This window comes from Ochotona princeps, chromosome 24 (assembly GCF_030435755.1).
Source record: "Ochotona princeps isolate mOchPri1 chromosome 24, mOchPri1.hap1, whole genome shotgun sequence".
In the NCBI taxonomy this organism is placed as follows: domain Eukaryota; kingdom Metazoa; phylum Chordata; class Mammalia; order Lagomorpha; family Ochotonidae; genus Ochotona; species Ochotona princeps.
The window spans coordinates 4,002,971-4,023,708 of record NC_080855.1 but is presented as its reverse complement, the minus strand read 5'-3'; the positions used below and the strand labels follow the sequence as shown (position 1 = coordinate 4,023,708).

At 55.1% G+C, this 20,738-nt stretch overlaps 1 protein-coding gene across 3 annotated transcripts; it reads left to right on the top strand.

Moving 5' to 3' along the window:
• The first annotated feature begins 239 nt into the window (after positions 1–239).
• CCZ1 (CCZ1 homolog, vacuolar protein trafficking and biogenesis associated) lies at positions 240–20,738 on the top strand. Of its 3 annotated transcripts, XM_004599278.3 has the most exons (15): positions 240–413; positions 1,653–1,750; positions 1,964–2,057; positions 2,267–2,344; positions 2,762–2,809; positions 3,518–3,601; positions 4,488–4,663; positions 9,361–9,442; positions 10,615–10,676; positions 10,965–11,076; positions 14,048–14,081; positions 14,568–14,685; positions 18,037–18,195; positions 18,390–18,517; positions 20,660–20,738. In XM_004599278.3, exons 1-15 carry the CDS (start codon positions 303–305, stop codon positions 20,713–20,715), a joined length of 1,440 nt encoding a protein of 479 aa, XP_004599335.2. In that variant the 5' UTR covers positions 240–302; the 3' UTR covers positions 20,716–20,738. The 3 variants fall into 3 exon arrangements, with proteins under 3 accessions (XP_004599335.2, XP_058536286.1, XP_058536285.1); XM_058680303.1 differs by lacking the exons at positions 240–413; positions 1,653–1,750 and adding an exon at positions 1,781–1,806 and having other exon boundaries at positions 20,660–20,737; XM_058680302.1 differs by lacking the exons at positions 240–413; positions 1,653–1,750 and adding an exon at positions 1,837–1,862 and having other exon boundaries at positions 20,660–20,737.

The following is a 20,738-nucleotide window of genomic DNA, read 5'->3' as shown; positions in this document are numbered from 1 at the left end:
CCCCCAAAACAAGGCCTTCTTGAGTGTGGGGGGGCAGAGATCTTGAATTAGTCTCCTCGGTGTGACTCTGAGGAAGGACGCGTCCTCAGACCCCAGCTCCGGAAACAGCCCCGGGACAGCTCCCTTTCGCCCTCGGCCCTATAAGAAACCCCCAAATCCTGCACGCCCTGCTCAGCCGAGGACCCGCCCACCCGGCAGCGCGGCGGCGCCGGCGGCATCCATTTCCGGGGCAGCGGCGAGCGAGGCGGAAGCGCGGTCTCCTCGGCGCAGGGTCGGGGCGGGCTGAGGGAGGCCGGGCCGGGATGGCGGCGGCGGCCGGGGCCGGGACCTGGGCTGCTCAGGAGAAGCAGTTCCCGCCGGCCCTGCTGAGCTTCTTCATCTACAACCCGCGCTTCGGGCCCCGCGAGGGAGAGGTAGCCAGGAAGCGGGTGCCGCGTCCGCCTGCCGAGGGCCTGAGGGGCCGGGAGGAGTCGGGGACCCGGGCACTGGCCTGGCAGACGCCGGGGAAGGTGGCCCGGGTCCTGGGGTCCACCTGGAGCGGCCAGGGGCCGAGGCTGCCGCGCCCCGGCTGTGCGCGCTGGCCAGGAAGTGGGTGGGAGCGGTGCCACCGGAGTCCCGAGTGAAGAGCGGGCAGGTGCTGGCTGTGTGCACATGAGCTCCGTGTTAAACGTGGCGCTGGAAGGCTAAGCTAAAATCATGCCAGCTTAGGGGACCCCTCGGAGAGTTGTGTGTGTTTATTTGGATGGAAGAAGTTGCACGAGTTTTCTGTTTTCTAACGTGAGGAGTGTGAGTTCCTGGAGGGATGTCTCCAGCCAGCAAGTCACCGCCCTCTTGTCAGTGCAGTCCAAACCTGCCTTTTCCCTACTGGGTTTAAACTTTGCAGGCAGGTGGCTGGGTGCGTCCGGCCGCCCCGCACACGCAGGGTGGCAGAGTTGGAAGCTGGGTGCGCTGTGAATGGGCACGTGGGTGAGGAACTCCTGAGATGGGGTTTTCATTACAGATAATACTAATAGTGAAAATAGGGGGCCAGAACAGTGGCGCAACAGACTCATCCTCCTCTCTGTGGCGCCAGTATTCGATAGGGTGGCTTGTGTGTATCCCAGCTGCTCCACTTTTGATCCAGCTGCCTGCTTACGACCTAGAAAAGCAGTGGAGGATGGCCCAAGTCCTTGGGTTCCTGCACCTGCCTGGGAGACCTGGAATAAGCTCCTGGCTGATTGGCTGCGCTCTGCTGTGGCCCTCTGGGGAGTGGAGCAGCCGGTCTGCCCTCTGTCAATCTGCTATATATGTATCTATATACATATATACACACATGTTAGATACATTGTAAGTCTATATATGCACATGTATATATAAATGTATTCATGCATAAACACACATATATGAATATGGATATATATATATAAATACCTATACAGTAAATATTTAAAAATGAAAGTTACCTTGTGTCGTCATGACGGTGACCACTGCCCCTCAGTGGGTGCTGTGTGCGGTGACCACCCATGGAGAAGTGGGTGCTTGTGCTTCTGAAGCGTGTCCTGGTTCCGATTTTGGTTCTGGTGTTTGCCTTGACTGTGGTGTGTTGTGCCCGGAAAGCTGGGCTGGGGTGAAGAAGTTGAAGGTGCTAACGCCCTTCTGTCTTCGTGCTTCAGGAGGAAAATAAGATCTTGTTCTATCACCCAAATGAAGTGGAAAAGAATGAGAAGATCAGGAACGTTGGGCTGTGTGAGGCCATTGTGCAGTTCACGAGGTGCGGGTGTGGACAGGGTGGGGGGGGCTGTGTGAGGCCATTGTGCAGTTCACGAGGTGCGGGTGTGGACAGGGTGGGGGGGGCTGCGTGAGGCCATTGTGCAGTTCACGAGGTGCGGGTGTGGACAGGGCGGGGGGGCTGCTGGAGCCAATGTTTGCCGCTCTCAGGCTCGTTCCAAACCCATCATTGGTTTTGAACTTTTTGTTTTGTCAGAACCTTTAGTCCTACAAAGCCGGCAAAGTCGTTACACACGCAGAAGAACAGGCAGTTTTTCCATGAGCCGGAGGAGAACTTCTGGATGGTCATGGTATTTATGTGCACACGGCCTTTCTGAAGTGAAGCCCCCGGGGGACGTGGGAGGCTGTGGGCCTTTGCATCAGAATGAAAATGAAAGCTGCTTGCAGGCTGCAAAACACAGTTTGTCTTTAACCCTCGGGGCCGCGTGCCCAGGTCACGTCTCTGGCAGCTGGCAGGCAGCCTTACCCCGGGGTAATTTCAGTGTCTTGAACTTTGTAGGTTGTTCGGAATCCTATCATTGAGAAGCAGAGTAAAGATGGAAAGCCTGTTGTGGAGTACCAGGAGGAGGAGTTGTTGGTAATGTGTCATTTTTTAACATTGTCAGTTTTAGAAGAAATTTCGTGTCAGTTGTGTGGAGTGACTTGCTCAGATTTCAACCTGGAAGCTCTTCCTGAAGGTTCTCGTAGCATTGTATTGCGTTTGTTGTGTCTTGTTGGCACTGTCTTTAAAATGTGGCGGTAGAAACATCTTGTCTTACCAGTAGCTTCTATGGATGACCTGTGTTGGACAAGCACCTCTAATGCGAGGCCTAGTAGTGGTGGCTTAATATGCTTGACCTTCGCACACTGCTGTGATGGGAGCAAGCTGCTAAGTGCTGTGTTACCGTATAGGAGTCGATATGCCTTCTGTGTTCATGTGACCGTGGTAGGGGTCAGGTGTTACCATGGTCGGATAATACACCTGCTCACATGTCTGTTGTTGCGTTGTTCGCAGGACAAGGTGTACAGTTCAGTGCTACAGCAGTGCTACAGCATGTACAAGGTGAGCGTGGAGTCACCAGGTCCCCACTGGGCATGCCCACAGGTTGCCTGCTTGTTAGAGGACTGTGGAGGAGACGCTGGGGCCTTGGGAACAGGTGGTGAGGTCTGGTCGTGCATTTACTCAGTCAGTGTGTTCTCAGCCCTGTGTTAGGAGTGGCTCCGTGCCCGTCAGCTCGGCAGCCTGGATGCTCGGAGAGCACACTGCGGACAGTGTGAGCTCTGTGAAGCTTTCCGGGGATCCTCGTGCAGGGGTGAAGAGGTCCATAGCTGTGGCCTCGGGCGGAGCCTAGCTCCACTCCCAGTTCCAGAGTGACGACGCACACTCCGGGGGCAGCAGGTGGCGGGTCAGAGTCCTCGGGTCCCTGCTGCCCTGTGGGAGACCAGATGGCTTGCCCGGCTGCTGCGCCTGGCCCTGTCCCAGCCCCGGGGGCATTTGGGGAGTGAAGCAGAAGATAGAAGGGTTTCATCTGTCGCTCTGCGTTTCAAATAAAATAAGTGCATTAAAAAAACTCACCCAACTGGTTATTAATACATTATCATAAAGGTAATGGCATCCCCTTAGGCATGTATTACTATTTTGGGGACTCACTTAGTTACTCTAGCATTTTCCATTTTTAAGAGGAACGAGGGGTATATAATGACAGGGAGAGAAGAACCTGAAGGCCGTAGGAAGTGACTGGGTCTCCTGCTCCCCTGTGTTAACTGCTAGCTCTTCAATGGGACGTTTCGAAAAGCCATGGAAGATGGTGGTGTGAAGCTCCTGAAGGAGAGGCTGGAGAAGTTCTTTCATCGGGTGAGTATCTGGAGTGGCGTCTGTAGCTTGCATGGCGTTCACACGGGCCTGTGGGAACATAGCCGCAGACTGTAGGCCAGCACGTAGTCCCTGTCCGTGTGTGCGTGGGCTTTGCTCGAGTGTGTCCCTGCCATGTGGTGGCTGAGCTGGTGAGCAGAATTCGGCAGCCTCGGGCCGGTTCTGTGCACTAAGCAGGCAGTAGCGTGTACTGACATGAGGCTCAGGTTTACCAGTGGCACAGTCCCTGTGCCCGCAGTGCCTGTCCCGTTCGTGTGGCCCTAAGGAGGCGCTGTTGATTTGCGTTGTTGTTTGGACTTTGCTTATCTTGCCCTGTCTCCACCAAGTTCCGTTAGGTGAAAGGAATAATTCATTGTATTAGCTCCCTAGAACGCTTCGTAATCTATTTTTTAAAACTCAGATTTTCTCAGTAAAACATCGCTGATAGCTGTGTGTATGCCTAAGTTCCTTTTCTTTCTAGTCTGTTTTCCATGACTAGTCACTTTCCTGTCCCCATGTCCTGGTTCCATGGTTGCCCTGCCAGCCATCCTGTGGCTGACGACAGCGGCTGTCCTACCTGCGTGGCCTGCAGATGTGAGGGTAGTGTGCGCTGGCCGTCTGCCCGTGGCGTGACTAAGCGGGCGCTGAGGTGTGCCAGCGAGAGGATGGCGAGGCTGTGAAAGACAGCACTGGACAGGCGTTCCCCAGTCGCGCGTGGTCTGGCATGCTTCAAAACCTGTCTCGATTTGAAATGCGGTCACCCAGGGCTGCCCACTTGTTGGCTTGGTCGACGTGCCATTGGCCAGTTCGTGACTGCTGTGGAGGTTATTTTCATGTGTCAGAGAATCGAGTAGCATTGTCTAACTCGTTGTCTGTTTCTTCCCTACAGTATTTGCAAACACTGCACTTACAGTCATGTGACCTGCTGGACGTGTTCGGTGGCATCAGCTTCTTCCCGTTGGATAAAATGACTTACTTGAAAATCCAGTCCTTCATCAACAGAATGGAAGAAAGCCTGAATATAGTCAAGTACACCGCGTTCCTCTATAACGACCAGCTCATCTGGTAGGTACGGTGGTGGCGGGCACGCTGGCAGGGCCGGACTGCCAGGCAGCCGCCGGTCAGCAGCCCGCAGCAGGGCAGTGGGCAGCAAGTGTGGCTCCTGCCCTGTGGGAGTGAAGGGGCAAGGACTGAACCCAGAAGTGCTGTCGGTTAAAGTGGGGGAGCTCAACGCTGGTTCAGGGACGTGGAGAAAATGTCCCGTCTCCTAAGGTTTAGTAATCCTGGTTTTGCTGTTGTTTTGTTATTGCTGTTTGTTTTAAATCTTTGTATTTTTCTTTTTTTTTTTTTTTAAGATTTTTATTGTTATTGGAAAGCCGGATATACAAAGAGGAGGAGAGACAGAGAGGAAGATCTTCCATCCGATGTTTCACTCCCCAAGTGAGCCACAACGGGCCAATTCGCGCCGTTCTGATGCCGGGAACCAGGAACCTCTTCCAGGTCTCCCACGCGGGTGCAGGGTCCCAATGCATTGGGCCGTCCTCAACTGCTTTCCCAGGCCACAAGCAGGGAGCTGGATGGGAAATGGAGCTGCCGGGATTAGAACCGGCACCCATATGGGATCCCGGGGCTTTCAAGGCGAGGACTTTAGCCGCTAGGCCACGCCGCCGGGCCCGAATCTTTGTATTTTTCCAAGAACATCTTCAAAAAAGTGGTAAAAGTCACTGAAGAGACCATCATTTTTCATACTTTGTTACTTTTTTTTAAATTGATTTATTCAGAGGGGCAAAAGAGAATAAGATCTTCCATTTTCTGATTCACTTCCCAAATGGCAACAACACCCAGAGCTGAGCCATCTGAAGCCAGGAGCCAGGAGTTTTTCTGGGTCTCCCACGTGGGTGCAGGGTCCCCACCTTAGGCCATTTCCACTGCTTTCCCAGGTCACAGACAGGGAGTTGGATGGGAAGTGGAGTCGCCGGGACAGGAATCGGTCCCCATGTGGAATGTCGGTGCTGCATGTGGAGGATTAGCATGCTGCGTCTAAACTGATAATTTTTTTAATATGCAAGGATTCCAGCGTATTACAGGAAGCAGGGAGTTGCCTACCTTCAGCAGTCTGTATGTGTGTCCTGCAGTGTTGCCGCTCAGGAGATGAGGTTAGCTGTCCCTGCCTGAGCTCACCTGGGCAGTGTGTGAGTGAGCAGGGCAGCAGAGATGGAGGAACAGGTGTGTGGGACACCCCCACCCCCGAGGCCTGGGGCAGTCTAGGCTCCCTGCTTGTGACCCACGGTGGGCTCAGTTGAGCTGCCCTGGCCAGGCAGGGCACTGCCAGCTAGCAGCTGCTCCACGTCCCCCAATACCCATGCTTCCTGTAGCCCACTTTCCCAAGTACGGGGTGTGGCTTTGGCATTGAAAACTATTGTTTTGGAGCGATCTGGCTGAGAAGGGAAGTGTCTGTGGGACTGGCCTTGCCACGTGCCGCTGCAGCTCTGGACTGGACTTGGCAGTGGCCAGAGCCGGACTTAGATCCCTGCTGCCAGTGGTGGGGAGGGGGTCTTAACTGACTTCCACAGTCTATGAGGGGAAAAAATTATTTATTTTTATTGGAAAGGCAGATTTCACAGAAAGAGGGAGACAGATCTTCTGTCTGCTGGTTCATTCCCCAAATGGCTGCAATGGCCAGAACTGATGTGAGTCGAAGCCAGGAGCCTCCTTTGGGTCTCCCCCGGGGTGCAGGGTCCCAAAGCACAGGGCCGTCCTCCGCTGCTTTCCCAGGTGTATTGGCAGGGAGCTGGATTGGGAAGTGGAGCAGAATTGGTTTATTTCTCAGGAATGATTTTTTTTAAAGATTTATTTATTTTTGTTGGGAAGTCAAATTCACAGAGAGAAGGAGAAACAGAGAAAAAGATCTTCCATCCTCTGGTTCACTCCCCTAGCGACAGCAATGGCCAGAGCTGAGCTGATCCAAAGCCATGAGCCTGGAGCTTCTTCTGGGTCTCCCACATGGGTGCAGGGTCCCAAGGCTTTGGGCTGTCCTCCACTGTTTCCCAGGCCACAGGCAGGGAACTGAAAGGGAAGTGGAGCAGCCAGGGGAAGACCCGGCGCCCATATGGGATCTCATTGTACATGCAAGGCAAGGACTTTAGACACTAAACTACCGCACCAAGCCCAAGAATGAATATTTTTCTGAATAAATGTCTTAGATATTTCTGAGGTTTCTCAAAGTTGCTCTCACTAGATTACTGTGTGTTCAGGACGTTAACATAGACTGAACTGACCCGAGTATGAGGCCTTGTGCATTGACCAATAGCCACCCTGTTCTTGGTAGCACTTCTGCAAAAGAAGTTCCATGTCTTCCCCCATCCTCCAGGCATGGAGCAGTTTGACGTGGGCAGTCCATTGTAGCAGTGTTTCGGGCATACCAGTAGATTGATGGAGATGTAATTGGCAAGAGGTGTGGTTTTCCTGAAAGAGTCGTTGCCTTCAGTACCAGTGTCTGAGAGGCTGGGAAGACGCCTGGCACCCTGAGACCAGGGCAGTTTCCTCTGCTGGGAGTCCTTGGTGGCGACCTGGATCGGCTGGTGCTGGCACAGCTGTGTGTGTGTTGGTCTGTTTGATTTGTGCAGAGGCCCCTGTTTCTTTTGTTTGCTTTCTGAAAGATGTTTGCTTAGTGTGTTTGAGTTGGGCTGGGAAGGCCCGCTTCCTTTGCTTTCTGGATGTGTTCTTTTTTTTTTTTTTTAAAGATTTATTCATTTTATTACAGCCAGATATACACAGAGGAGGAGAGACAGAGAGGAAGATCCTCCGTCCGACGACCCACTCCCCAAGTGAGCCGCAACGGGCCGGTACGCACCGATCCGAAGCCAGGAACCCGGAACCTCCTCCGGGTCTCCCACGCGGGCGCAGTGTCCCAATGCATTGGGCCGTCCCCAACCGCCCTCCCAGGCCACAAGCAGGGAGCTGGATGGGAAGTGGAGCTGCCGGGACCAGAACCGGCACCCATATGGGATCCCGGGGCCCCCAAGGCGAGGACTTTAGCCGCTAGGCCACGCTGCTGGGCCCTGGATGTGTTCTTTAGAGGTGGTTGGAAGTTCACATGCAGGGCCAACACGTTCCCATGGTAACGTCTCAGGTGACTCGAGTTCCACATGGCTTTGCTCATTTTTGAAGCAAAGAGGACCACAGGTGGCTGGGGGTGGGGGGGACTTGCATCGGTCAGGGCTCATGGAGGCCACACAAGGTTGGCCTGCCCACACACAAAGGGAGAGCCCCGAGAGGAGATTCTGTGGCTACAACTTGTGTGTTTTCCTCCTGTGGTTTCCTCACTCTGTCACTGTGCTGTGTGTGCATTGCCCATCTGAAGGGCAGTGGCAGCGGCTGGCGCACTGCGCACACAGGAAGCAGCTCACAGGTGTGCTGTTCCGCTCAGATCCTCGGGTCTGGGACAGCCCTGGGAGACACAGCTGCGGGTCTCAGTGTCTGCGGAAGGCTGTGTGATGTAGGAACTGCATGGATTTCCAAACATTTTTGGAGTATCCTCATATATCATTTGAAAAGTTTTTGGATCAGGGTTGTGGTGTTGCAAATTAAACTGCTACCTTTGGCACTAGCGTCCTGTGTGAATACCAGTTCTAGTCTCAGCTGCTCCGCTCCAGACCCAGCTCCCTGCTCATGCACCTGGGGAAGCAGCAGAAGGTGGGCCCCGTGCCTGGCTTCAAATAATAAATGTTCAAGAGAAAGAAAGCAGGAAAGGAGCCAAGACTGTAGTAGCCATGTTGCAGTACACAGTGTCCAGTGAGGATGACGTCAGTGGTGTGCATCTGGAGTGCTATTGCAGCACCTACGCGGCGTCTGACAGCCAGCGAGCCGCCCCCTCCTGCTGGATCCTCACCGCCCAGCGTCTGCCCATCCCCCAGGTGCCCTCAGCGGTGGCCGGGTGTGCCACGCGTGCCCCTAGGGAGTGCGGCCACAGGATCGTGCCCTTTTTGCCTGACAGAGATGATGCGTACCCACGTTGGGATATAGGAGCCCCACGGAGCTGGGTGGGGACTGCCTGACGCTCATGGAGTCATGTGTTCTGGCCCTGCCAGGCAGCCACGGCTGAGACTTGAAGCTGAGTCACTCTTGCTCTGTAGCAGGCCGACTGTAACCTTGACGTCTGAGCCATCCATGGTGTTATAAAAACCCAAATGGCCCTGGGCAAAAATGGGTGCCTGTCCCACCACGGAGTATAATTGTGGGCAAGAGTTAGAAAAAATGAAGCCCGAAAGAAGAGTGATTGCGGACCTGGTGTGGTGGCCTTGTGTCTAAAGTCCTCACCTTGCATGTACCAGGATCCCATATTGGCACTGGTTTGTGTCCCGGCTGCTCCACTTCCCATCCAGCTCCCTGCCCGTGGCCTGGGAAAGCAGTCAAGGATGGCTTAAAGCCTTGGGACCCTGGCTTCAGACCAGGAGCCAGGAGCTTCTTCCAAGTCTCCCACATAGGTTCAGGAGTTCAAGGCCTCGATCCATCCTCGGCTGCTTTCCCAGGCCATAAATGGGGAGTTGGATGGGAAATGGAGCAGCCGGGGCTAGATCTGGTGCCCATGTGGGATGCCAGTACCTGCTGTGCTGGCCCCAGGCCTCAGGTCTAACTCCTTGCCTTGCAGGCCTTCTTCCTGGTAACAGGTGGAGGAGCAGCAGGTGAGCTCTCAAGTGGAGCAGTGGAGACAAACAGGACCAGGTTCTGCCCTCTAACACCAAGCCCTTGTGATGTTTCAGGAGTGGACTAGAACAGGATGACATGAGAATCCTGTACAAATACCTCACCACCTCCCTGTTTCCCAGGCACATGGAACCTGAGGTACGGCCGGGGAGCTGGGGTGGGCGCAGGGAGAGGGTGGAGTAGGGAGAGGGTGGAGTGGGGCGGGGGTGGTGGGCTGACTCCGAGCCACGTTTCCTGTTGACAGTGTGGAATTCAGTGACACGTAGTTGGGTGTTGGCCTGCCACGTGCTGGGTGAGAGCAAAGCTTTTAGAAGGAGTGAGGTGCTGAACAGAGGAAATGCTGGGTTTCACATGAGATTCTGGTACCTGCGCAGATGCCAGGGTCTCTGACTAAGCCTGACTGAACCTCATCTCACAGAGGCGATGCTACAGCGTTGTAGAAGCCAAAAGAATGTCCATGTTTTAGAAGGATAAGGAGTTTTAGCTAATGTGATTGTTGCCTTAGGATGTTTCCATTTCCCATGTGTATTGAAATAGTATATCTTTAGCTGAAAAAACTCTGAACCTGCTGCACACAGAAACCTGTGCGAAGGCCCAGGACCACGGCCTGAGGCAGGGCACAGGATGGCAGCCGGCTGGGGTGCAGGCTTGGAGTCCCTGCACTGGGCAGCCCAGGACCACGGCCTGAGGCAGGGCACAGGACGGCAGCCGGCTGGGGTGCAGGCTTGGGGTCCCTGCACTGGGCAGCCCAGGACCATGGCCTGAGGCAGGGCACAGGATGGCAGCCGGCTGGGGTGCAGGCTTGGGGTCCCTGCACTGGGCAGCCCAGGACCACGGCCTGAGGCAGGGCACAGGATGGCAGCCGGCTGGGGTGCAGGCTTGGGGTCCCTGGTGCTGTTCACAGCTGTGCACTGTGGGCAGCCCATATGAGCCTGAGTTCATGCATCTTGAAAATGGGAAGATTGTGCCCAGGCAGGAGACGTGAGGTGGTCGTGCATTGACAACGTCACTCCTGGTTGTGTGTGAGCCCCTGGGGACAGCACAGTGGCTGTCATAAAGGGACCTCAGTCCGCGTGTGGCCTCTGGGCTAGGATGTAATAGGTAGGTTATGTGAGGGCCGTTATTAAAATCAGTAAGGTCGTCCTTATGCACCTCTGTAAGCCACGCTTGCTGTTCCCTTCTGGGCGGGAGGCGTCCGGGACATGGCTGCTGAAAGCCGGCCGCCAGCTTGCACATGCAGGAGCTGCCTGTCTGAGCTTCGAACGGGGAACGGCCAACAAGGCATTTCTCAATATTGCGTTTGCTTTCAGTTGGCAGGAAGGGATTCTCCGATAAGGGCAGAAATGCCAGGGAATCTGCAACACTACGGAAGGTACGAGTCCCGTTCTGTGAGTGCCAGTGCTGGGGTTTATTCTCTGTCTCGGTCAAGACAAAAAGGCACGGCCGTGGGCCACCTCTGTCACTTCGCTGGCAGTCGGCGATGGACATTCTGTTAAGCCCATGAAGTGACACGGTTGCTTTATCATTATCTGATGGGGTGTTTGCCATGTGACGTCAGCTCCAGAGAATACTGATGTGCATTGGGTAGGGATGGTTCTGTTTCCGTCTTCCTGTTTAGAATGTGTGTGGTTGAACTGGCTCGTCTCTGCTTGATTTCAAGGTTTCTTACTGGACCCTTGAATCTGAATGACCCAGAAGCAAAATGCAGATTTCCCAAAATTTTTGTCAACACAGACGATACCTATGAAGAGCTCCATTTAATTGTTTATAAGGTAACACTGCTTTTGCCCGCTGGAGTTACAAGTTAACAGTAAGTCGTTCTTGTGTGTGTCTCAGGTCTTACACCAGCTTCCTACGTGTGGAAGCTCTGGTTATCTGGAGCTCGAGAAGGGGCGAGCTTGTTGCGGGCCCTCATGGGCAGGCGTGGCCGATGGAGGAGCAGGCTCCGGCTGCTGTGTGCGGCTGCAGCTCCCGGCAGAGAGCCCACGGCCGGGCCCTGGCCCCTCGGGATTCTGCCTGTGTGGCGCGCTGGTTCCCTCAGACAGTGCTTTCTGTTTGGACACGATTAGAAGAATGTGTCTTTATGTTAATTTTTTTAATATTAGTTTTTTTTTAGATTTATTTGTTTTTATTGGAAAGTTAGATATACAGAGAGGAGGACAGACAGAGAGGAAGATCTTCCGTCTGCTGATTCACTCCACAAGTGGCTGCAATGGCCGGTGCTGCGCCGATCCGGAGCCAGGAGCTTCTGGTCTTCTAGGCGGCTGCAGGGTCCCAAGGCTCTGGGCCGTCCTCGACTGCTTTCCCAGGCCACGAGCAGGGAGCAGGATGGGAAGTGGAGCTGCCGGGATTAGAACCGGCGACCATATGGGATCCTGGCACATGCAAGGTAAAGATTCAGTCCCTAGGCTATACCGGGTCCTACGCCCACGTGCTGTGACAGAAGCTCAACTGCTTGGCCCATTTCCACTGCCTTCCCAGGCCCATTGGTGGGAAGCTGAATGGCAGCACTCAAACCAGTGCCCAGTGTGGCGTGTGGCTGTCCTAAGCAGTGGCTTAACCGGCTGCGACAACACTGGCCTGCATTATAGTGCTTTTTGTTTTTAAGATTTGTGTTTATAGGGCCCGGTGCGATCGTAGCGGCTAAAGTCCTCTCTTTGAACATAGCGGGATCCCGTATGGGCACCGGTTCTAATCCCAGCGGCTCCGCTTCCCATCCAACTGCCTGCCTGGCCTGGGAAAGCAGTTAAGGACGGCCCAAAGCCTTGGGACCCTGCACCCGCATGGAAGAGGTTCCTGGCTCCTGGCTTCGGATTGGCTCAGTTCCAGCCGTTGCAACTGCTTGGGGAGTGAATCATCAGACGGAAGATCTTCCTCTCTGTCTCTCCTCCTCTCTGTATATCTGACTTTCCAATAAAAATAAATAAATCTTTTTTAAAAAATGTGTTTATATCTGTAAAAATTGCCTATCTTATTCATCCTGAGCTTTAGGAAAAAGCAGGCCTCCCTCGGCGTCTGCCATTAGCACCGGTTTTCTTTGGGAGGTTTAAGTGTGGTTCACTTTGCCGTGGCTGGTGGCTTCCCTGTGGCCTCCTTGGCACTGTCCTGGCAGTGTCGGAGGGCGTGGCCAGGACACCCGTGCCTTGGCAGCCGTAAGAGTGCGTGAATTGATCATTCCCTTTATGTACCTTTTTTCTTAAGTGAGATTCTTTGTGTTTAGCTAATCAATTAATTTGAAAAAGCACGCACGCGCCCACCTGCCCAAATGCCCTCGGCGGCAGCAGCTGGCAGGGCCTGCCTGACGCCGGGAGTCAGGAACTCAGCCCAGGCCTCCCACGGGTTGGTGCCTGGCGGCCACCTGCCACCCTCAGGGCTGAGCGTTGGCACGGCTGGAGCCTGGACCCAGGTACCAGGCTCTGAGACGCAGCATCGCCACCAGTGTCTCAGCAGCCGTGACAAATGGCCGCCCCTGTCCTTTGGGGTTCTGAGTTTGAAGCAGGTGGCCTGGGTTCACTGCCAGCCTCACCCTGGGAGGGTCGGAGCTCTCCAGAGACTAGGCCGGAGGCCAGGCAGGGCCTCCGTGGGTGCCCGGGACGCCAGCCACTGCCGATCTTCCTGCGGGACCTTGTGCTCCCTTCCTGGGAAGTGAAACGTGGGCATGAAGGTGGTCGGCAGCAAAATCCAAAGTACTCTGCCCACAAAACCCATGCGTTGAATGGGACTGTGAGCCACCAACTTTCCCCTCTGTTTATGGGCAAATCACAATTATGATTTATTTATGAATTAGGGTAAAAGTAATTTGCTTTGACTGTAGAAACTACATATTGGCTGATATAAAGGAACTATAGTAAAGTTTGTGGAAACTTGAATTAAAAGGTTTATTCTGGTGTCCCTCTCCCCAAAAAATGAAGTCCAGGGATGGAATTTCTATAATATGCATGTCCATGCACTTTGAAAATCCTCAAGGGTTGAGAGGTGCGAGCTGGAACCAGTCAGGGACAGGTGGGAGCTGAGGGGCTCCTGCCCGGGCCAGGGCCAGGGCCAGGTGGCAGCTGAGGGGCTCCTGACAGGGCCAGGGCCAGATGGGAGCTCAGGGGTTCCCGCCAGGGCCAGGTGCAGAGATGAGTGAGCTGTGGGTGGCTGTGTGTCCAGCCGTGACGGGGATTGGTGTGGCCTGTGGTGTCCCAGCCGCCAATACCACATCTGAAGATGGTTGAACAGCTGTGTAAGCCCTGGGTTTCCATCCGGTGTGGTCACTGGAGAAGTCTGTGGCTTCCCGCTGTAAGGCTTGCATTTAAAATGATCTTTACTTTTGAAGGGTTTGGGCCGTTTGTTTATACTCTTGCTTGGTGATGGGTTAACTGTTACCTGCCACATCGTGGCTGCAGCTCTCTGCCGTTGGGACCGGCTGACCTGTGGCTGCCTTTTAACCTGTGTTACCAGAAACTCCAGCATGGCAGACCCCAGTGTGTACCCAGCACGCTGCTTTATTAATTTGCAAGCTGCTGACTTGGGCTCTGCCCCCTCTGTTTTGGCTGCTGCGGATAAATCCTGTGTGTCTTACCCCTCCTACTCACCTCCACCTGCACCTTGACCGCGCGGGAGGGCGTGTGTGGAGCCAGGCGGGCCAGCAGACAGCACGGCCTTGAGGGCACGTGTCCCTCCCCTCCATGTTGCCACAGTTGGCCGCAGGGGAGACCCCTCCACCCCCTCCGGGCTCATCTCGGGTCTCTTCTCTTGCAGGCCATGAGTGCAGCCGTGTGCTTCATGATTGACGGTACGTGCACCCGGGTCCGGCTTCAGGCCACGGCAGCAGTTCACCACACGCGGGGCCTGTTGGGAAGCGACGCATTGTTGTAGGCAGCATGGGAGCGCTTCCCGCTCGTCAGCCGTGGGGCCTGGGCCCGGCTCTGTGCCTCCTCAGGTGTGGACCAGGACAGTAGCGGGGCCTGTCTCGAGGGAGGCTGTGTGTGTAAAGCCCCAGCCAGCCGGCCCCTGGCCCGTGAGCGCTGTGCGGCTCTGGTTAAACAACTTCACCTTGCTGGTCGGCCTGGGGTCGGCTGACGACCCGCCACCCTACGCAGCACCCCAAGGTGACATCCCAGAGGGACGCCTGCACGTTTCTGTTCTGATCTAGTTCATCACGGCCCCGCCCCCACTCCCGACCCGGTTAGGAAGCTGTCACCTAAGGCCCAGTCCTGGGCGGGGGGTGCTGGCACGCCCGGGTCCCGGCCCTGACCAGTGTCTCTCCGTCCCTCGCTAGCCTCCACCCAGCTGACGGTGGACTTCTGCAGGAGGCTGGACAGCATCGTGGGGCCCCAGCTCACAGTCCTGGCCTCCGATGTCTGCGAGCAGTTTAACATCAACAAGAGAATATCCGGGTTTGTACTTTGCTTCGTGTTTACTTTTTTTAAAAGATTTGGTTTTTATTTTTATTGGAAGGCAAATTTACAGAGAGAAGGAGAGACAGAGACAAAGATCTTTTGTCTGCTGGTTCACTTCCCAAGTGGCCACAATGGCTGGAGCTGAGCCAATCCAGAGCCAGGAGCCAGGAGCCTCCTCCAGGTCTCCCATACTGGTGCAGGGTCCCAAGGCTTTGGGCTGTCCTCGGCTGCTTTCCCAGGATACAAGCAGGGAGTTGGATGGGAAGCAGGGCTGCCGGGATACAAACTGGTGCCCATGTGGGATGCTGGTGCGTGTGAGGATTTAGGGACTAGGCTACTGCGCCAGGCCCCCTCATGTTTACTTTCAACATTTAACCTGTCTTGGAAAGATCGGGGTGGTTTTGAAGCTTATTGACGATAGCAGTATTTCAGTGAATGCAGAGGACAGCTGTACAGGAACGCCCTCCGCCTCTTACCCAGCATTGCTTCCTGCAGTTTCCGTTACAGGATGTCAACTTAGTCCAGAAATATTAGGGGAAAGTTCCTGAAACAAACAGCTCAAAAGCTACAAGTTACATGTATTCTGGGTAGCGTATGAAATCTCTCACAGGCCTGATGGGTCGTGCCCAGTGTATCCGTGGTGTATGGGCTGCCAACCTGTTGGGCACTTAATAACCGTCTCGGTTATCTTGTGCATTGAAGGTCGTGATGCCGGCGTCTCACACATGCCGTGGAGAAGCCACATCCGCTTCCTTTAAATGAAGAAGTCAGCGTCGTCGACGTAATCATACGTTGAGGTTGCTAGAAATGTTGCTGTGATTGCTCCGTTTTATTATTAGTGATGTTCATCTCTTCCTGCCCTTGGCCTCCACGTTAAACCTGATCCTATGTATGTGTGTAAACAGCAGTGCGCATGGGGGTCAGCACCCCTGCGGCTCCAGGCGTACCCCTCCAGATGTGGGGGACTGCTGGGTGCCGTTCTGGGGAGCTGTGTCTGAGCATTCCTGCTCTGGCTCGCTCGTTGGGGCTGAGGGTGCCGTTTAGGAGCCCCCCAGTATGCCCTGGGTGGGCTACATGCTGGGATCTGGGGGTGCTGAGCTGTCTGTGTTGTGGGCTTGGTCTGGAGGCCCTGTGCAGCCCAGGTGGCTGCGTCCATGTTGGCAGCGTGGTCAGCGTGGCTCTGCGCTGTGTAGGCAGGAAGCAGGTGCAGCTGCTTGCACGGCCAAGGGACATCGCTAGCCCCTTTGGGGCGTGAGGCCAGGTCCTGGAGCTTCCAGGTGTGGGCCACTGCGGGGTCCGTGGATGCTTCGCCACATCCCTGTTGCCTGTGTGGAACCGAGTTCTTGTAGGGAGAGAGCAGGTGGGCTGCGCTCTGGACAGTGAACAGCCTGTTCCTCAGGGCTGTCCGTCCCTCGGAGAAGGGACTAAATGTAACCTGTGCAAGTTCAGAGGAAGGTCCTTCAGATCTCGGCTAAGCACGTGGGAGTGTGTTGTTGCTGGCAGCTTGTTTGGTTTAAAAAAAGACCAATAAGTGAACATTTTTTAAAACGATTTGTTTTTACTGGAAAGGCAGATATACAGAGAGGAGGAGAGACAGAGAGAAATATCTTCCGTCCGATGATTCACTCCACAAGTGAGCAAAACAGCCGGTGCTGTGCTGATCCGAAGCCGGGAACCAGGAACCTCTTCCGGGTCTCCCACGTGGGTGCAGTGTCCCAATGCATTGGGCCGTCCTCGACTGCTTTCCCAGGCCACAAGCAGGGAGCTGGATGGGAAGTGGAGCTGCCGGGATTAGAACCGGCTCCCATATGGGATCCCGGTGTGTTCAAGGCGAGGACTTTAAGCCGCTAGGCCATGCTGCTGGGCCCCAGTGTTTCTTTTTTTTTAAGAATTATTTATTTTTTTTGGAAAGGCAGATATACAGAGAGGAGGAGAGACAGAGAGGAAGATCTTCCAGCCGTTGATTTACTCCCCAAGAGGCCGCAACGGCCTGAACTGAACCAGTCCAAAGCTAGGAGCCAGGAACTTCCTCCAGGTCTCCCACATGGGTGCAGGGACCCAAGGCTTGGGCCGTCCTCTGCTGCATTCCAAGGCCACAGGCAGCGAGCTGAATGGCAAGTGGGGTGGCCAGGATTAGAACCGGCGCCTATTTGGGATCCCGGTGCATTCAAGGCAAAGACCTTAACCATTACGCTATCGCGCCAGGTCCACGACAGCGTTTCTTGACTGCATCTCACATAGGTGCTGGTTTGAGTCCGGCTGCTCCCCTTCCGATGCACGTCTCTGTTCACGCACCTGGGAGAGCGTCGGAGGAGGGCCACATGCTCAGAGAGGCCCTAACAGAGGGCCCTGGGGCGCCTGCTGCTGGCTCTCCCAGCCTTCCCATCTCCCGTGGGGACCTTCAGGGTGATTGCTGTGCTCTGCTTAGAGTATGTCTTTCCTTTGGCTTTACTCTGTTTTTACAGTAAACACGTTTGGGGTGCTTTATAGTGTACGTCTTTTTTTTTTTTTTAAGATTTATTTATTTGACAAAGGAAGAGTTAGAGGGAGGGAGTGACAGATGTTCGATCCATCGGCTCACCCCGGATGGCTGCAGCAGCTCGAAGTGGGCCAATTTGAAGCCAGGAGCCAGGAGCTTCATCTGCTGCTCCCATGTGGGTGCAGGGCCCAAGGACGTGGGCCATGCTCAGCTGCTTTCCCAGGAGCATCAGCAGGGAGCTGGATAGGATGTGGAGCAGCCGGGACTGGAGCCAGTGCCCATTCGGGATGCCAGCATGGCAGGTGGTGTCTTATTTGTATGCCACAAGGCTGGGCCCGTTTTTGGATTTTATTTATTTTTTTTTAAAGATTTATTTATTTTTTTATTACAAAGCCAGATATACAGAGAGGCGGAGAGACAGAGAGGAAGATCTTCCGTCCGATGATTCACTCCACAAGTGAGCAAAACAGCCAGTGCTGTGCCGATCCGAAGCCAGGAACCAGGAACCTCTTCCGGGTCTCCCACGCGGGTACAGGGTCCCAATGCGTTGGGCCGTCCTCGACTGCTTTCCCAGGCCACAAGCAGGGAGCTGGATGGGAAGTGGAGCTGTGGGGATTAGAACCGGCGCCCATATGGGATCCCGGTGCGTTCAAGGCGAGGATTTTAGCCGCTAGGCCACGCCGCAGGGCCCCCTTTTTTGGATTTTAAGAAAAACATCACCTCTCTGAAAAACTCCCTCACGTTGCATACTTTGCTTCTGCACAGATGAGCTGCTGCTGAGTGAGGGGACTGTCCTGTGGGTGCCTGGGCCCCAGGGCCTCGCAGCCGCGCCGGGAGGTGGGGTGGTCAAGGTGGTCGTGTTCCCCCAGGTCTGAGAAGGAGCCCCAGTTCAAGTTCATCTACTTCAACCACATGAACCTGGCCGAGAAGAGCACCATCCACATGCGCAAGACCCCCAGCGTGTCCCTCACGTCCGTGCCGCCCGACCTCATGAAGATCCTTGGGGACATCAACAGTGACTTCACGAGGTAACTCCAGGGCACCCGCTCGGGGGGCGGGGGGCAGGGGACCCGGCGGCAGAGCTCCCCTCCCAGGCTGCGGCTGGCCCGCCTGCTCGCCACCGTCCCGCCCGGCCCTGGCCCGGCCCTGGCCCGTCCCTGCTGTCCGGATGTGTGCCCTCCGCCGGCCGCCCGTCTGTCTCACGGACACTGCTGTCTTACAGAGTGGATGAGGATGAAGAGATCATCGTGAAAGCCATGAGCGACTACTGGGTGGTCGGCAAGAAGTCGGACCAGCGGGAGCTCTATGTTATTTTGAGTCAGAAAAACGCAAACCTGATTGAAGTCAATGGTAAATGGCACTAGAGCACGCCTGGCGCTCACGGGCTGACACACCGGCCCCGGGAGAGGCACGGGGACACACCGACTCAAGCCTTCCCTTGATGTTTTAAGGTTTTACTTATTTATTTGAAACGTACAGTTACAGAAAGAGGAGAGACAGAGATCTTGCACCTGCTGGTTCACTCCCCACATGGCCGCAGCAGCCAGGCCAGAAAGAACCGAGAGCCAGGAGCTCCATCCAGGTCTCCCCTGTGCGTGCAGGTCCCAGGCATTTTGACCACTGGCTGCTGCTTTCCAAAGTGTATTACCAAGGAGCTGGCCTCGAAGTGGAGCAGTCAGGCCATAGCAGGTGCCCACGTGGATGGCGGGGACACACACTGGGGTTTAACTCTAGCACCACAGTGCTAGCCCTGAAACTTTAAGCTAGAACACACCCCCTTTAAAAAAAAAAAGATTTAGTTTCATTTGGGCCTGGTGTGGTAGCCTTGCTTTGCATGCACTGGGATCCCATATGAACGCCTGCTCATGTCCCGGCAGCTCCACTTCCCATCCAGCTCCCTGCCTGTGGCCTGGGAAAGCAGTGGAGGACGGCCCAATGCTTTGGGACACTGCACCCACTGGGAGACCTGGAGGAGGCTGCTGGCTCCTGGCTTTGGATTGGCGCAGCTCAGCTCTGGCTGTTGCAGCCGCTTGGGGAGTGAACCAGCAGACAGACGATTCCTCTCTGTAAATCTGATTTCCAATGAAAATAAATCTTTTAAAAAAAAAGGTTTATTATTTTCATTGGAAAGGCAGTTACAGAGAGAAGGTCAGACAGAGATGGAGCTGTTCCATCCACTGGTTCACGCTGCGAACGACCAGAACGGCCTGACGTGAGGTAGTCTGAAGCCAGGAGCCAGGAGCTCCTTCGGGTTTCCCACACGGGTGCACAAGCCAGGGCCTTGAGTCTTCCTCCGCTGCTTTCCCAGGCGCATCTGCAGCTCAGTGGATGGGAAGTGGAGTAGCCGGGACCTGAACCAGTGCCTGTATGGGATATTGGTACCGCAGGTAGAAGCTTAGCCTGCATGCCACGGTGCCAGTCCCAGGGTTTTCTTTTTTGAAAAGATTTATTTAGTCCTGTTCGGGACATGTACCAAGGGATGGAGGATACGATACCTTCCTTTGTCTCGCGTCACTGTTGCCTCTCACATGAGTTTTGTTCAGCATCCTTTGGATGTCCTGTGATAGACACCGGACGCGCAGTTGCTGCTTCTGTTAGTATGAGGAAACAGACAAGGAGCGGCGTGCTGCAGCTTCCAGCCAGTGTGCTCAGCTGGTGCCCTGTGTGACCTGCTCCCTGGGGTTCTGACAGCCCCCTGGCCCAGGAGACGGTCGTGCCACTCCACTGAGCCAGACCACCGAGTACTGGAGCAAGCAGTGTGACGGCCAGGGGAGAGCCCTGCCCTGTCTTCACATAACATTCCCCCCTTGTCTTCACATTCCCCCTCAGTGACTGCCCGACTCCACGTGGCTCTCAGTTACCCGAGTCTTCTGTCCTCTGATTCACTCCCCAATGACTACAACAGCTGGGTCTGCTCCAGGCCAAAGCCGGGGGTCAGGAGCCCCCTGAGGTCTCCCACATGGGTGCAGGGGCCCAAGCACCCAGGCCATCTTCCACTGCCATCCCAGGCACTTGAGCAGGGAGCTGGATGGGAAGTGGAGCAGCCGGGAACTCGGACTGGTGCCCCATGGGATGCTGGTGTCACAGGCAGTGGCTTCACACACTACCCCACAGCACTGGCCCTGGGATTTGTTGAAAGCAGGGATCAAGTGATGTGCACGCAAGGTGCCATCTGGAGTGTCCGTGTTGTCTGCTGCTCAGTGCTCCACGTCATCCACAGTGTCCCGGGGCCCCGGCTGCCTGCAGGCCGTCTCCGGGCGGGACTGGAGGCTATGGTGCTGGGGGTGCTGTCAAGTTCCAGCGCTCATGGTCTGCTAGGTGTTTTTTTCCCCGTTTCTCTCAGTTTCTTCCCTAAGCTGCTGGGATTTAAGGTCAGAATTCACGCAGGTTTTCTTTACTCTCAGCTTTATGGCCGACAATTTCAGGGATTAAATCACAGAACCGTGGAGGAGAGCGCCTCCCTTGCTGACCCACCATCTGCTCTCTCTGCAGAAGAGGTGAAGAAGCTGTGTGCGACGCAGTTCAACAACATCTTCTTCCTGGACTGACCCCGGGGCTCGGCCGCCTCCCG

Excerpts from the sequence above, each read along its gene's own strand:
- CCZ1 (XM_004599278.3), top strand. The coding sequence starts at position 303 with ATGGCGGCGGCGGCCGGGGCCGGGACCTGGGCTGCTCAGGAGAAGCAG. Across the intron at positions 9,443-10,614 it reads CCAGGCACATGGAACCTGAG|TTGGCAGGAAGGGATTCTCC; the intron begins GTACGGCCGGGG and ends GTTTGCTTTCAG. Across the intron at positions 18,196-18,389 it reads ATCAACAGTGACTTCACGAG|AGTGGATGAGGATGAAGAGA; the intron begins GTAACTCCAGGG and ends GCTGTCTTACAG.